The sequence below is a fragment of the Nyctereutes procyonoides genome, unplaced genomic scaffold (genome assembly GCF_905146905.1).
Source record: "Nyctereutes procyonoides isolate TBG_1078 unplaced genomic scaffold, NYPRO_anot_genome, whole genome shotgun sequence".
Classification (NCBI taxonomy): domain Eukaryota; kingdom Metazoa; phylum Chordata; class Mammalia; order Carnivora; family Canidae; genus Nyctereutes; species Nyctereutes procyonoides.
The window spans coordinates 44088865-44103363 of record NW_026575142.1 but is presented as its reverse complement, the minus strand read 5'-3'; the positions used below and the strand labels follow the sequence as shown (position 1 = coordinate 44103363).

The following is a 14499-nucleotide window of genomic DNA, read 5'->3' as shown; positions in this document are numbered from 1 at the left end:
CGTGATTGGAAGACCCAGCAGCGGGCATTTGTTATTCCCACTTCCGTGGGAACATGGCTGCGGCCTGCGTCGGCGTTCTTTGGAGAAAGGTCTTAACCGGCTTGAAGGCTCCCAAGTTGCTTAAAAGTTCTCAGGCCCTAGCTAGCACAGGGTAAGTGATGTGACGAGTAGATCTGTTCTCCTCTCCGACTTCAGATCTTGTTTGGTTGCGGAGATGAAGATAGCGGAGAGGCCGTGCGGATGGCTGAGGGCGAAGGCGCTCGCGTGAGGAAGGAATGACCTTAGAGAAGTTGCCCACCTGCGACGTTTCCGTTCCTTCCTTAGAGGTTTTGTTGTCTCCTACTGTGCGCCAGGCAGTCAGTCCATGGGGTCTGTAGGTAGTATTTGTTGAATTAAACCTGGAGGTACAGAAGCATCCTGTTTGGGTGAGTTGCCCTGAAGAGTTTTTGGTTATGGAACTGAAGGCTGTGTCAGATTCGGATGGATCAAAGAGAAGGGGGCTTTGTACTTCCAGAATCTATTCCAAAGAGATTGTTCGGTAATGTTGATTGAATAAATGAAAGTAGTCAAATGAAGGAAAAGAAGCCCGTTCTACATATGATGTGCATTATTTCTGGAAAGGCAGCTTGTTTTCTGGACGGACCGACTTAGAGTTTATGGTATATGGTTTCTTCCCTTTTATTGGCTTTTGTTTGTAATGAATTGAATTTTATACATAATTGGATGCGTCGGATTTTTACGAATTGTTTCTTATTATTTCCTTATTTAAGTAGGCTCCACACTCGGATGGAATCCATCGTCGGTCTTAAGAGGAAATAATGTATGTGCCCTTGAACCCAGCACAGACAATTGCTGAGCATCTATTATGTACAATGCTATTACTTATATTTACCTTAGAGATAAGAACTTTTTTCATTTTGTGGAGGCTCTAAGGTTGTAACTTAGTAAAGATGGCAAACTTGGATCAGTTGTCTCTTCCTCATCATCCTTTTTTTCTTCAAAATCAATTTTAGATTTTTATTATTAAATGATCATCTGTTCATTTCAAACCAATAGAAAAGTTGTAAAAGTACTACAAAGAATGACCATTTTTATTTGCCTATTTTCATTTTTATTATGCAATCCTTAGTAATCTTATCACATTTTCTATATCTTTATATCCATGCCTTTATCTATTTTTTTGAGCTATTTGAGGCATGTCAGAATTGTAAGCATCATGACACTTTCAGCATGTATCTCCTAAGAACAGGAACACTGTCTTAATAACTACAATACTACAGTGATCACGCTGGAGAATTTAACATACTGTAATTACTGTTCTTTTACCTAGCATACAGTCCAAATTCAAATGTCTTTAATTATCTTGCTAATTTCTTTTTCTTTCTTTCTTACTAGGGTCTAATCAATGATCTTTCATCACATTAGTTGTTATGTCTCCTTAGTAATCTTTAATCCAGAACATTTTTTAAAAACGATTTATTTATTTATTCATGAGAGACACACAGAGAGAGAGAGGCAGAGGCAGAGACACAGGCAGAGGGAGAAGCAGGCTCCCTGCAGGGAGCCCCATGTGAGACTCGATCCCAGATCCCAGGATTACACCCTGAGCCAAAGGCTCAACCGCCGAGCCACCTAGGCATCCCTAATCCAGAACATTTTTTATAAAATCACCCTTTTTAGATTATCCCTCCATTTGGATTTATCTGATTGAGTCCTTGTGGTTAGATTCAGGTTAAGGTTTTTTTGTTTTTTTTTTGTTTTTTTTTTTTTTTTGGTAGGAAATTAACACTTGTGATATACTTTGCTTTTGTATTATAAATGGTTACAGCTGTTTAGTAAATATTCTTTAAAAAACATGATTTTTAAATTACTGTACATTAAATTATCATACAAATGCACAATAATTGGGGCACCTGGATGGCTCAGTCAGTTGTGTCCAACTCTTAATTTCTGCTCAGGTCATGATCTCAGGGTCAGGGATTAGGCCTCCCTGCCCCAAACGGTCTCAGCCCTCAGCATGGAATCACCTTAGGATTCCCACCCCCCCACACACACACACACAAGCATACACATGCATGTGCTTACCCACTCTCTCTTAAATAAATAAAATCTTTTTAAAAAAACAAATACACAATAATTTTTTAACCATTTTCTGATCACATATTTACATTCTTATGAACTTTTGGATATCACATAATGCTTTAATAGACATTTTTATTTATCAGTTTCCATATATAATATTTTTACTTGAAGTTTCTAGATGAGGAATTATTGGGTTGAAGAGGGAAGCATTGAGGCTTGTGATAACATGTTGCCAAATTAACCTTCAGAATGTTTTTATTTGCATAAATAACCACTAGCAGTGTATGAAAGGCCTAAAAATGTTACTTTGAAATATAATTATATTAGTGAGGTGGCTGCCTGGCTCAGTCTGTAGAGCATGAGACTCTTGATCTTGGAGTTGTGAGTTTGAGCCCCATGTTGGAGCTCACTTAAAAAATAAAAAACAGAGGATCCCTGGGTGGCTCAGCGGTTTGATGCCTGCCTTCAGCCGGGGCGTGATCCTGGGGTCCTGGGATTGAGTCCCTGCTGGGAGCCTGCTTCTCCCTCTGCCTGTGTCTCTGCCTCCCTTTCTCTCTCTGTGTCTCTCATGAGTAAGTAAATGAAATCTTTAAAAAAATAAAATATAATATAATTATGTCAATATATTACCTCCAAAATCGTGAATATATTAACTTCTGAAATTAAAGGGTAGCAACATCTATAATGCAATATTAAAAATAATTTCTTAAGCATTTTGTTTGTTTCTTGTGTAGAAACCCTGAGTAATTTTTTATAACATTATAGATGAGGAAATGATTCTGATTATTGCTTATAAAATCCAAATGTTAAACTTTAATCACTTGTTTATATATGTTCAGTTGCAGGTTTTCACTTAGTCTTTTGCCTAAGAATATACCAAATGTCACATCTTTTCACCAGTGTAGATTACTTCATACCACATTGTCAAGGAAAGGACTGGAAGAATTTTTTGATGACCCAAAGAACTGGGGGGAAGAAAAAGTGAAATCTGGTAAGATTTGGGTTGATTAATATTAAATATAATTATTGAACCCTCCATCATTTGGGGATTATTTATGAATCTTGGAAATCATCTAGTTTTTTCCTTTTTTGATTTCCTTTGGAAATGTGAAAGAAAATTAAAAGGAAATGTAATAGAGTTGTTTGTTGATTGGCAGGTTGGCAAAGGGTTTAGAAGAGGAGTAGGTTGAAATTATTAACTGAGGGGCACTGGGGTGGCTCAGTTGGTTAAGCATCCAACCATCATCTTTGCTCAGGTCATGGTTGCAGAGTTGTGAGATTGAGGCCCACATTGGGACTCTGCTGCTCAGCCAGGAGTGGCTTGAGATTTTCTCTCTCCCTCTGTCCTTTCCCCCACTTCCTTGCACATGTACTGTCTAAATAAATAAATAACATATTTAAAAAAGAAATTGTTGGGGTGCCTGGGGGGCTCAGCACTTGAGCGTCTGCCTTTGGCTCAGGGTGTGATCCCAAAGTACCAGGATTGATTCCCACATTGGGCTCCTTGCATGGAGCCTGCTTCTCCCTCTGCCTATGTCTCTGCCTCTCTCTCTCTGTGTAAATAAATAAAATCATTTTAAAAATAAATAAAAATTAAAACATAAAAAAAATTGCTAATTGAAGTGAGATTTAAGGTTTGTTTTAGATTTCATTTTTTAGAGATAATTAAATATTTTATAATGATATAAAATATTTTGGTATTAAATTTTGGAAATATATTCTATATTAATATAACATTTTTTGAATGCTATTGCCAATCATGTTACTAATATTTTTCATGTGTTGCTTAATTTAATGCAAATCTAATTCTAATTACATGTTATACTACAATAGACTAACATTATTATATTTTATAGATAATAGATAAAGAAATAGGCTTAGAGAGGGTAAGTAATTTGCCACAGGGCACATACCTAGAAAATTATTTCATGTTGTGAATTTCATAATTTTAATAGGAGCTTCATGGACGTGTCAGCAATTAAGGAATAAAAGTAATGAAGATTTACATAAACTTTGGTAAGTATATTGAGTACATTAATATGTAGGTGTTCGAGGGATGCCTGACCGGCTCAGTCTGTAGGGTACACGGAGGAACTCTTGATTTTGGAGTCATGAGTTCAAACCCCACATTGGGTATAGAGATTACTTGAAAATAAAATCTTAGGAAATATATATGTGTAGGTGTTTGAAGCAGTTAAAGTGTAACAGTAAGGTATAAGCATTAAATATATTTGATGTAAGAAATTAACATAATTTGTCTTGTAATACTGTGGATGATATGTAAAACCATTAAAGATTTGATAAATATGACAGAAAAGCAAAAGTTCAGGGTGATGAATGGTTTCTCACTGGCTGAGTTACAGAGGTAGTCAATTTCTTGTAGGAGATGGAAGTGTGTATCTTTCTCTATTGGAGCCTGTAATTGATTCTTTCCTGTTGAAGATTCTATTAGGGATCTGTAATTGACATTTTTTCCTATAATTGACATGAAGTGGTGTGACTCCCCCTTCCAACATCTCTTCCATCATCTCCAGTCCACTTAAGTTAGGTTTCCTTTTATTAATTTTCACATTTCCACCTTTTGATCAGGATCTTTCCTCAGAAGCAGTGCTGATCAAGACTCAGTTTTTCTATATTTATTGGTTTTGTCCTTCAGTGCCAGGAAGGACCTTTCCTGGTTGTCCTGTCCTACTTTGGAGGGAAAGTGCCTAACAGTTGGGAACCACTTAAAGGTCACATTTGAGTAACATGGAAGGTTAAGAGGGAGAATTCTCAGGTAGTTCCTGAATAAGTTTATATCTTTTCAAGGTCCCAACTGTTGGAGATCATTTCCTTATTGAGTGCATCGTTTTTTTTTTAAATTTTCAGTATAATTAACATGGTGTTATGTTAGTTTCAGGTGTACGATATAGTGATTGAACAATTCTATACATTACTTAGTGCTCATCACCATAAGTGTATTCTTAATTAATTTCCTTCACCTGTTTTACCCAGCCCCCGCCTCCCTTTTGGTAACCATCACTTTGTTCTCTATAGTTAAGACTCTAGTTTTGTCTCTTTTTTACTTTGTTTTTTATCTTAAATTCCACATACAAGTAAAATCATATGGTATTTGTCTTTCTCAGACTTATTTCACCCAGTATTATACCCTCTAAATCCATCCATGTTGGTGCAAATGGCAAGATTTCATTCTTTTTTATGGCTGAGTAATATTCTATTGTACACATATACCACATCTACTTTTAATTCATCTATCGATGGATACTTGGGTTGCTTCCATTCTTTGGCTATCGTAAATAGTGCTGCAATAAACATATGGGTGCATGTATCTTTCCAAATTAGTGTTTTAGTATTCTTCAGATAAATGCCCAGTAGTGAAATTACTGGATCATATCGTAATTCTGTTTTTAATTTTTTGAAGAACCTCCATACTGTTCTCCACAGTGGCTGCACCAGATTGCATTCCCACCAACAGTACACGAGTAACTTTTTTCCATATCCTTGCCAGTACTTATTTCTTGTGGTTTTTATTTTAGCCATTCTCATAGGTATGAAATAACATCTCATTGTGGTTTTGATTTGCATTTCCCTGATGATGAGAAATGTTCAGCATCTTTTCATGTGTCTTTTGGCCCTCTGTGTTCTCTGGGGAAATACCTGTTCATGTCTTCTGTCCATCTTTTAATTTGGTTATTTGTGGGGTTTTTGGTGTCGAATTCTAGAAGTTCTTTTTTTTTCTTTTCTTTTTTTTTTTAAGATTTTATTTATTTATTCATGATAGTCACAGAGAGAGAGAGAGAGAGAGGCTGAGACACAGGCAGAGCGAGAAGCAGGCTCCATGCAGGGAGCCCGACGTGGGATTCGATCCTGGGTCTCCAGGATCGCGCCCTGGGCCAAAGGCAGGCGCCAAACTGCTGCGCCACCCAGGGATCCCTAGAAGTTCTTTATATATTTTAGAAACTAATGCTTTATTGGTTTTTCATTTGCAAATATCTTCTCCCATTTACTATGTTGTCTTCTTGATTATTTCATTTGCTGTGCAGAAGCTTTGAATTTGAGTAGTCCCAATATTATTTATTTATTTATTTATTTATCTATCTATCTATCTATCTATCTAATCTATCCCAAACTCAGTGTGGAGCCCAATCATTGGGGCTTGAACTCACAACCCTGAGATCAAGACCTGAACCGAGATCAAGAGTCAGGCACTTAACCAAATGAGCCACTCAGGTGCCCCCCAGTAGTTTATTTTTGCTTTTGTTTCCTTTGCCTTAGGAGACCTATCTAGAAAAATGCTGCTATGGCTAGTATCAGAGAAACTACTACCTGTGCTCTCCTCCAGGATTTTTATGGTTTGAGGTCTCACATTTAGGTCTTTAATCCACTTTAACTTTATTTTTGTATTTAGTGTAATAAAGTGATCCAGTTTCATTCTTTTGCATGTGACTGTCTAGTTTTCCCAACACTGTTTGTTGAAGAGACTATCATTTTCCCATTGTATAATCTTGCTTCCTTTGTCGAAGGTTAATTGACTACATAATTGTGGGTTTATTATTTTTCTTTTAAGATTTTATGTATTTGGAATGCCTGGGTGGCTCAGTGGTTGAGCATCTGCCTTCGGCTCAGGGCATGATCCCAAAGTCCCAGAATTGAGTCTGACATCAGGCTCCTGCAGAGAGCCTGTTTCTCCCTCTACCTATGTCTTTGTCTTTCTCTGTGTTTCTCATGAATAAATAAATTTTAAAAATCTTTAAAAAAAATGTTTATTTATTTGGGAGAGAGAACATGAATGGGGGGCACCAAGTGGGAGGGAGAGGGCGACAGAAAGAATCTCCAGCAGACTACTAACTGAGCACAGAGCACGACCCTGAGATCAAGACCTGAGCCAGGGATATCTCTGCCTCTCTCTCTCTCTCTCTCTCTCTCTCTGTGACTATCATAAGTAAATAAAAATTAAAAAAAAAAAAAAGACCTGAGCCAAACCAAGAGTCAGAGGCCTCACCAACTGAGCCACCCACGTGCCCCTTGTGGGTTTATTTTTGAGCTCTCTATTCTGTTCCATTGATCTAGGTGCCTATTTCTGTGCCAATACCATACTCTTGGTTACTACAGCTTTATAATATAACTTGAAATCTGGAATTGTGGTAACTCCGATTTGGTTCTTCTTTTTCAGGATTGCTTTGGGTATTCAGAGTCTCTTGGGGTTCCATGAAATTTTTAGGATTGCGTATTCTAATTCTGTGAACAATGCTGTTGGTATTTTGATAGGGATTGCATTAAATCTGTAGATGCTTTGGGTAGTATGGTCATCTGAATGATATTTGTTCTCCTAATCCATGAGCATGGATTATCTTTTTGTATATGTCATTTTTGACTAATTTCATTGGTGTTTTATAGTTTTCAGAGTACAGATCTTTCACCTCCTTGGGTAAGTTTATTCCCAATAAACATATATTAAGTTTATTCTTATTATTTTTGGTGAATTGTAAGTGAGCTTGTTTTCTTAATTTCTTTTTCTGTTGCTTCATTATTGGCCTATAGAAATGCAGCAGATTTCTATATATTATTGACCTTAATGAATTCATTCATTCCAGTAGTTTTTTGGTAATCTTTAGAGGTTTCTTCTACATATGGTATGTCATCTAAAAATAGTTAAAATGTTATTTCTTCCTTACCAATTTGGATGCGTTTTATTTCTTTTTATTTATTTATTTATTTATTTATTTATTTATTTATTTATTTATCCATGTGCAACACAGAGAGAGACAGAGACACAGGCAGAGGGAGAAGCAGGCTCCATGCAGGGAGCCCGATGTGGGACTCGATCCCGTGTCTCCAGGATCACGCCCCAGGCTGCAGGCGGCACCAAACTGCTGCGCCACCAGGGCTGCCCCGTTTTATTTCTTTTTGTTGTCTGCTATGGCCAGGACCCCCCATACTGTATTGAATAAAAGTGGTGAGAGTGGACATCCTTGTCATGTTCCTGATCTTAAGGGGAAAAGCTCTCAGTTTTTTACTGTTAAGTATGATGTTAGCTGTGGGTTTTTCGTAGATGGCTTTTATTATGTTGAGATACATTCCCTCTATATCTACTTTATTGAGGGTTTTTATCATGAATAGGTGTTGTACTTTGTCAAATGATTTTTCTGCTGCTATTAAAATGATCATATGGTTTTTATCTTTTCTCTTGATGTGATCTATCATGTTGATTGATTTGTGAATATTGAGCCACCCTCATGTCCCAGTAATAAATCCTAATTGATTATGTTGGATTATTTTTTTAATGTATTGTTGTATTCTTTTTGCCAGTATTTCATTGAGGATTTTTGCTTCTGTGGTCATCAGAGATATTGGCTAGGAGTTCTCTTTTTGTGGTGTTTTTATCTGGTTTTGGTATGAGGGCTATGGTGGTGTCATAGAATGAATTTAGAAGCTTTCCTTCCTCTCCTATTGTTTGGAATAGTTTGAGAAGAATAGTATTAATTCCCCTTTAAAAGGTAGAATTCTTGGGGCACCTGGGTGGCTCAGGTGGTTAAGCCTTTGACTCTTGATTCTGGCTCAGGTCATCTCAGGGTGGAGAGATTGAGCGCCACATCAGGCTCCTCACTCAGTGAGTCTACTTGAGATTTTCATTCTGTCTCTGCCCCTTCCACCTGTGTGCATGCATGTAATGTCTCTCCTTCAAATAAATAAGTAAATCCTTAAAAAATAAGTAAATAAAAAATAAAGTAAAAGAATTTCCCTGTGAAGCCATCTGGTCCTGGACTTCTGTTTGTTGGAAGTTTTTGATTACTGCTTCAATTTCTTTGCTGGTCATCGATCTGTTCAAATTTTCTATTTCTTCCTGATTCTATTTTGGGAGGTTATCTGTTTCTAGGAATTTATCCATTTCTTTTAGATTGTCCAGTTTGTTGATGTATAATTTTTCATAATATTCTATTACAATTCTGGTTATTTCTTTGCTGTCAGGTGTTATTTCTCTTATTTATATTTTTGTTTGAGTTCTCTCTTTTTTTTAATGAGTCTGGCTATAAACATTTGTTTTGCTGGTCTTTTCAAATAATCAGCTCCTATTTCACTTATCTACTCTATTATTTTAGTTTCTATTTCATTTATCACTGCTCTTATCTTTATTATTTCTTTCCTCCTACTGGTTTTGGGTTTTGCTTGTTGTTCTTTTTTTATCTCCTTTAAGTGTAAGATTAGGTTGTTTATTTGAGATTTTTCTTGCTTCTTGATACAGGCCTATAGTGCTATAAATTTCCCTCTTGGAACCTCTTTTGCTGTATCCCAAAGATTTTGGACAGCTGTGTTTTCATTTTCTTTCTTTCTTTTCTTTTCTTTTCTTTTTTTTTTTTTTAGATTTTATTTATTTATTTATTTATTTATTTATTTATTTATTTATTTATTTATTTAGAGAGAGAGAGAGAGAGAGAGAGAGAGAGAATGGCTGGGACACAGGCAGAGGGAGAAGCAGGCTCCATGCAGGGAACCTGACGTGGGACTCGATTCCGGATCTCCAGGACCACACCCCAGGCTGCAGGCGGCACTAAACCACTGCGCCACCGGGGTTGATTTCCTCTTTGATTTCTTGGTTGACCCATTCATTGGTTAGTACGATGTTATTTTAACCTCCCTGTATTTGTGTGTTTCCTAGATTTTTCTTGTAGTTGACTTTAGTATGACTTCAGTTTTTTAAAATTTGTTAAGACTTCTTTTGTGGCCTAACATGTGATCTACTCTAGAGAATGTTTCATGTGCACTTGAAAAGAATGTGTATTCTGCTGGGTTTAGATCGAATGTTCTGAATATATGTTAGATCCATTTGGTCCAATGTGTCATTCAAAGCTACACTTACCTTGTTGATTTTATGTTTAGAAGATCTCTCCATTTAAGTAGGGTATTAAAGTCCTCTGCTATTATTGTATTACTATCAATTACTTCCTTTATGTTATTAGCTGCTTTATGTGGTTAAGTGCCCCTATGTTGGGTACATAAATATTCACAATTGTTACGTCTTCTTTATGATTATGTTATGTTCTCTTTATGAGTATATAGTGTCCGTCCTTGTCTCTTGTTACAGTCTTAATGTTTTAAAGTCTGTTTTGTCTAATATAAGTATTGCTACCTTAGTTTTCCTTTTACTTCCATTTGCATGATAAATGCTTTTCCATCCCTCCATTTTCAATCTGCATGTGCCTTTAGGTCTGAAATGAATCTCATGTAGGCAGCATATAGATGGGTCTTGCTTTTTATCCATTCCATCACCCTTTGTCTTTTGATTGACTTGTTTAGTTCATCTACATTCAAAGTAATTGATAGGTATGTAGTTATTTTGTTACTGTTGTATGATTGTTTTTGTCCTTCTTCTTTGTTCTTTTCTTCTCTTGCTCTCTTACAGTATTCTTTAGGGATGTATTTGGAATCGTTTCTTATTTTTCTAAGATTTTATTTATTTGACACAGAGAGAGAAAGAGAAAGGGAAAGAGTGTGAGCACAGGCAGAGGGAGAGGAAGAAGCAGGTTCCTTGCTGAGCAGAAAGCCCAACATGGGGCCAGATCCCAGGATCCTGGGATCATGACTTAAAACGAAGATAGACCCTTAACCAACGAAGCCACCCAGTCCTCCTCTTTCTTGTTTTTTAAATATATTGTTTACTGATTTTTGATTTGTGATTACCACTAGATTTATATGTAACATCTTGTGCATAAAGCAATCTGTATTAGGTTGGTGGTCACTTAAGTTTGGAACACATCCTAAAAGCACTAAATTTTTACTCGTTTACCCCTCATGTTTTATGTATCATATCATACTTCACAGTCTTCTATTTTGTGAATTCCTTGACTGATTTTTTTATAGATATCTTTATTTTACTGCTTTTGGGCTTCCTACTTTCCTTATTCCTGCTTATCGTCTTTTCATTCAGAGTCCACTTTAACATATTTTATAAGGCTGTTTTAGTGATGAATTCCTTTAACTTTTGTTTGTCTGAGAAACTGTCTCTTCTTTTCTGAATAATCTTGCTGAATGATAGAATATTGTTGGTTACAGGTTTATTTGGGTTTTTTTGTGTGTTTTTTTTTTAAGATTTTATTTATTTATTCATGAAAGACACAGGCGGGAGAAGCAGGCTCCATGCAGGGAGCCTGATGTGGGACTCAGTCCTGGAACTCCAGGATCACGCCCTGAGCTGAAGGCAGACTCTTAACCGCTGAGCCACTCAGGTGTCCCAGGTTTTTTTCTTTTAGCACTTAAAATATATCATGCCATTTTCTCTGGCCTCCAAAGTTCCTGCTGAAATCAGCTGATAACCTTATGGGTTTCCCTTGATCAGTACTTTTTGCCATTTTCATTACTATGTGTCTTGGTGTGGACCTCCTTGGATTGATTTTGTTGGAGGCTCTCCCTGCCTTCTGGATAAATTTCTGTCTCCTTCCACATATTCAGGAAGTTTTCAGGTATTATTTCTTCAGATAACTTTTCTGCTCCTTTTCTCTCTTTTCTCCTTCTGGGATCCCAATAATGGGAATATTATTATGCTTGATGGTATTGCTGAGTTCCCTAACTATTTTCATTTTTCTTTCCCTTTCCCTTTCAGCATGATTGCTTTTCATTACTCTGTCCTCCAGATCACTCATCTGTTTTTCTGCTTCCTGTAGTCTACTGTTTATTCTCTCCAGTGTGTTTTTAATTTCAGTTATTGAGTTGCTCATCTCTGATTGGTTCTTTTTTATACTTTCTGTTTGTTGAGGGTCTCACTGAGGCCCTCCATTTTTTCTTAAGTCCAGTGTGTATCTTCATGACCATTACTTTAAATTCTCTGTCAGGGAAATTACTTATGTCTGTTTCATTTAGATTTCTTGCTGTGATTTTGTCCTTTGATTTGGGACATGTTCCTCAGTCTCCTCATTTTTGTATAACTCTGCTTCTGTTTCAGTGTGTTAGGAAAGTTAGCTACATCTCCTACTCTTGAAAGTAGTGGCCTTATGAAGAAGAGGTCCTATGGAGCCCTACAGTGCAATGTTCCCTGTTCACCAGAACCTGGCAATTTAGGGATATTTCCTATGTGTGTTGCATGCACCCTACTCTTGTGGCCGACATGTGTTTGGATTGTCAGTCTAATCATCTACAATGATTCACTTTGTGTGTTGTGGCAGGGTTTGGTCCCTGTGCTGTTAGTGGGCTGTCTGGGGCCACCTTGGCTTGAGTTGGGTCAGACCAGACATTCACCAGAGCTGCAGCTGCACTGAACAACAAGGTATTCTCCCTGTTGTCCCCTAAGAAGCATTGTTGGGCAAGATCTGCAGTCATGCCAGATGGCTGCTCTCAGTTCATTGCTGGGACCACAGTGGAACTAGTGTGTGTGGTTATTTTCTTCCTCTCTTCTCCAGATAGTAGTCAATTTGGGGTGGTGCTGACCCCTGTCAGGGCTGCTTGCACACTGCCAGTCTTGTGGCACCATTTTGGATGGACTCCTAGTGAGAGAGCTGGAGGGAGCAAGTCCACAGAAGAACACAGGAGCAGGTACATGGGGTTAGTAGAGTTTGCACAGGTCTGCTGTGGGAGGAGGCCAGGTTGGAGGAAGTAGATCTGCAGAAATAGATGGGGGCCAGGCACACTATTAGCAAGCTAGATGGAGAGTGTTTGCACCACACTAGTTCTTGTAGGTGCCCATGTATCTAGGCTGGGGAGTAGGGGAGGGAAATAGTGCCTGCAGATTCCTTTGTTCATAGACAAGTTTCCCTAAGATCCTTGCCCCTCCAGCATAGGCCCTGAAATTAGACCCTAGGTGTCTTTCAAACTGGTGCTCTGTTTTGTATCTCAGTGGAGCTGTTGATTATACTGTCTCTTTAAGGATGGGGACCCAGTTTCCTTTCACCCTCAAGTCTCTTGGACTTGATTTTTAAAGTTGTAAGTGTTAAACCCCGGTGATTGTAAGACCTTTAGAAATTAAGCTCCTCTGCTTCTCAAAGGCAAATGTTACAGGAATTCATCTTCCCAGGATGGGTCCTCCATGCCTGGGGTGCCTGGCGTAGGGTCTGCTCTTCTCCCCTCTCTGTGTCCAGCCTGTCCCTTTTACAGATAGTCCCATGGCTTTGTTTGGCTCTTCACTGCGTCTCCACCTTTTCTACCCTCTTCAGTGTGGCCTCTTCTCTACGTTTACCTGTGGAAAATCTGTTCTGCCAGTCTTCAGGTTGTTTTCTGGGTTATTAACACTGAGGTGGGTGTTACCTAGGTATATCCGTGGATGAGCCTAGAATCCTTTACTCTGCTCTCTTCCACATGTCTGGGTACATTTTTTACAAAAGTTTAACAGGCAACAAATACAAAAATTTAAAGTAACTATACAAAATATAAGAAATAACAATCCAAAATTGTTTTCTTGATTCTAATCTAAGACCCTAGGTCTGAAAGTCATCAACCAAAAATATTTATTGGTAGTTATTCCAACTTAGAGGAGAAAAGTTCTCCCTACAGAGGCAAACCCAGAGTTATGTATGCCTCCTGCAAGTCTTCACTTAAAGTGGTCATGAAAGCAAAATAGTGGATACTGCAAGAACACCCTGGAAGAATCAGTCAAGTGTATTTTGGAAGATATAGTGCAGGTGTAAACACGAAGCGATAGTTAACTTTTGCAAAAAATAGCAAAACTTCAAAGTTGCATTAAAACAGTATTATCTTAAAAGAACTGTTTGAAAACAGATACTATCCAGTGATACAACCTGTAAGGTTACATATTTAAAGATCATGAATTTGGAAAAGAATCCAGAATCAGATAATAGTTTAGATGAAAGACTTGTTAATTCTGAACCTTCTAACTCTTCAGAAAAAGCAAGTGAAAAAGTAGTTTGTCACAAGATCATGATGAGGCTGTTTCTGAAGGCCATAATGAAAAAAAAAAAAGAGGTTCCCCCCCTTTTTTTATTTTTTTATTTTTATTTATTTATGATAGTCACAGAGAGAGAGAGAGAGAGAGAGGCAGAGACACAGGCAGAGGGAGAAGCAGGCTCCATGCACCGGGAGCCCAATGTGGGATTCAATCCCGGGTCTCCAGGATTGCACCCTGGGCCAAAGGCAGGTGCCAAATCGCTGCGCCACCCAGGGATCCCGAGGTTCCCCCTTTTGCAAGCATTTGGGAAATATGCACAACAGTATTTTCTTTCCACAAAAGAGATAGTAGAACCAAATAGGAAAAGGTATGCAGGCCTGGTCTAGACATGTAGAGAAAGCTGTCTTATCACAAGTCTGCTTCAATTCCAGGAAATTTATATTCTCAAGTCACTAGATGGTGTGCAGGTCCAGTCATTGTTTAGTGCTTTCTCTAGATGTGTCATGTGAATATAGGATTCTGCTCCTTGGATTTGGTGGCATGAGGTTGAAGAGAGTCTTTCTGAAGGTGTCTTTTTCAAAAGCCAA

At 37.8% G+C, this 14499-nt stretch overlaps 1 protein-coding gene across 4 annotated transcripts in view; it reads left to right on the top strand.

Annotated features, from left to right (window-relative positions):
* The first annotated feature begins 33 nt into the window (after positions 1-33).
* Positions 34-14499, top strand: part of MRPL47 (mitochondrial ribosomal protein L47) — a 31793-nt gene continuing 17327 nt past the window's right edge. Inside the window, exons 1-4 of one of the 4 annotated variants that reach the window (XM_055307894.1) lie at positions 34-151; positions 2983-3073; positions 4038-4098; positions 7480-7510. In XM_055307894.1, coding sequence (XP_055163869.1) covers positions 4077-4098; positions 7480-7510 — 53 coding nt within the window. In that variant the 5' untranslated portion in view covers positions 34-151; positions 2983-3073; positions 4038-4076. Of the gene's footprint in view, positions 152-2921; positions 3074-4037; positions 4099-7479; positions 7511-14499 lie in introns of those variants that run through there. The other 3 variants (XM_055307892.1, XM_055307893.1, XM_055307895.1) reach the window with 3 other exon arrangements.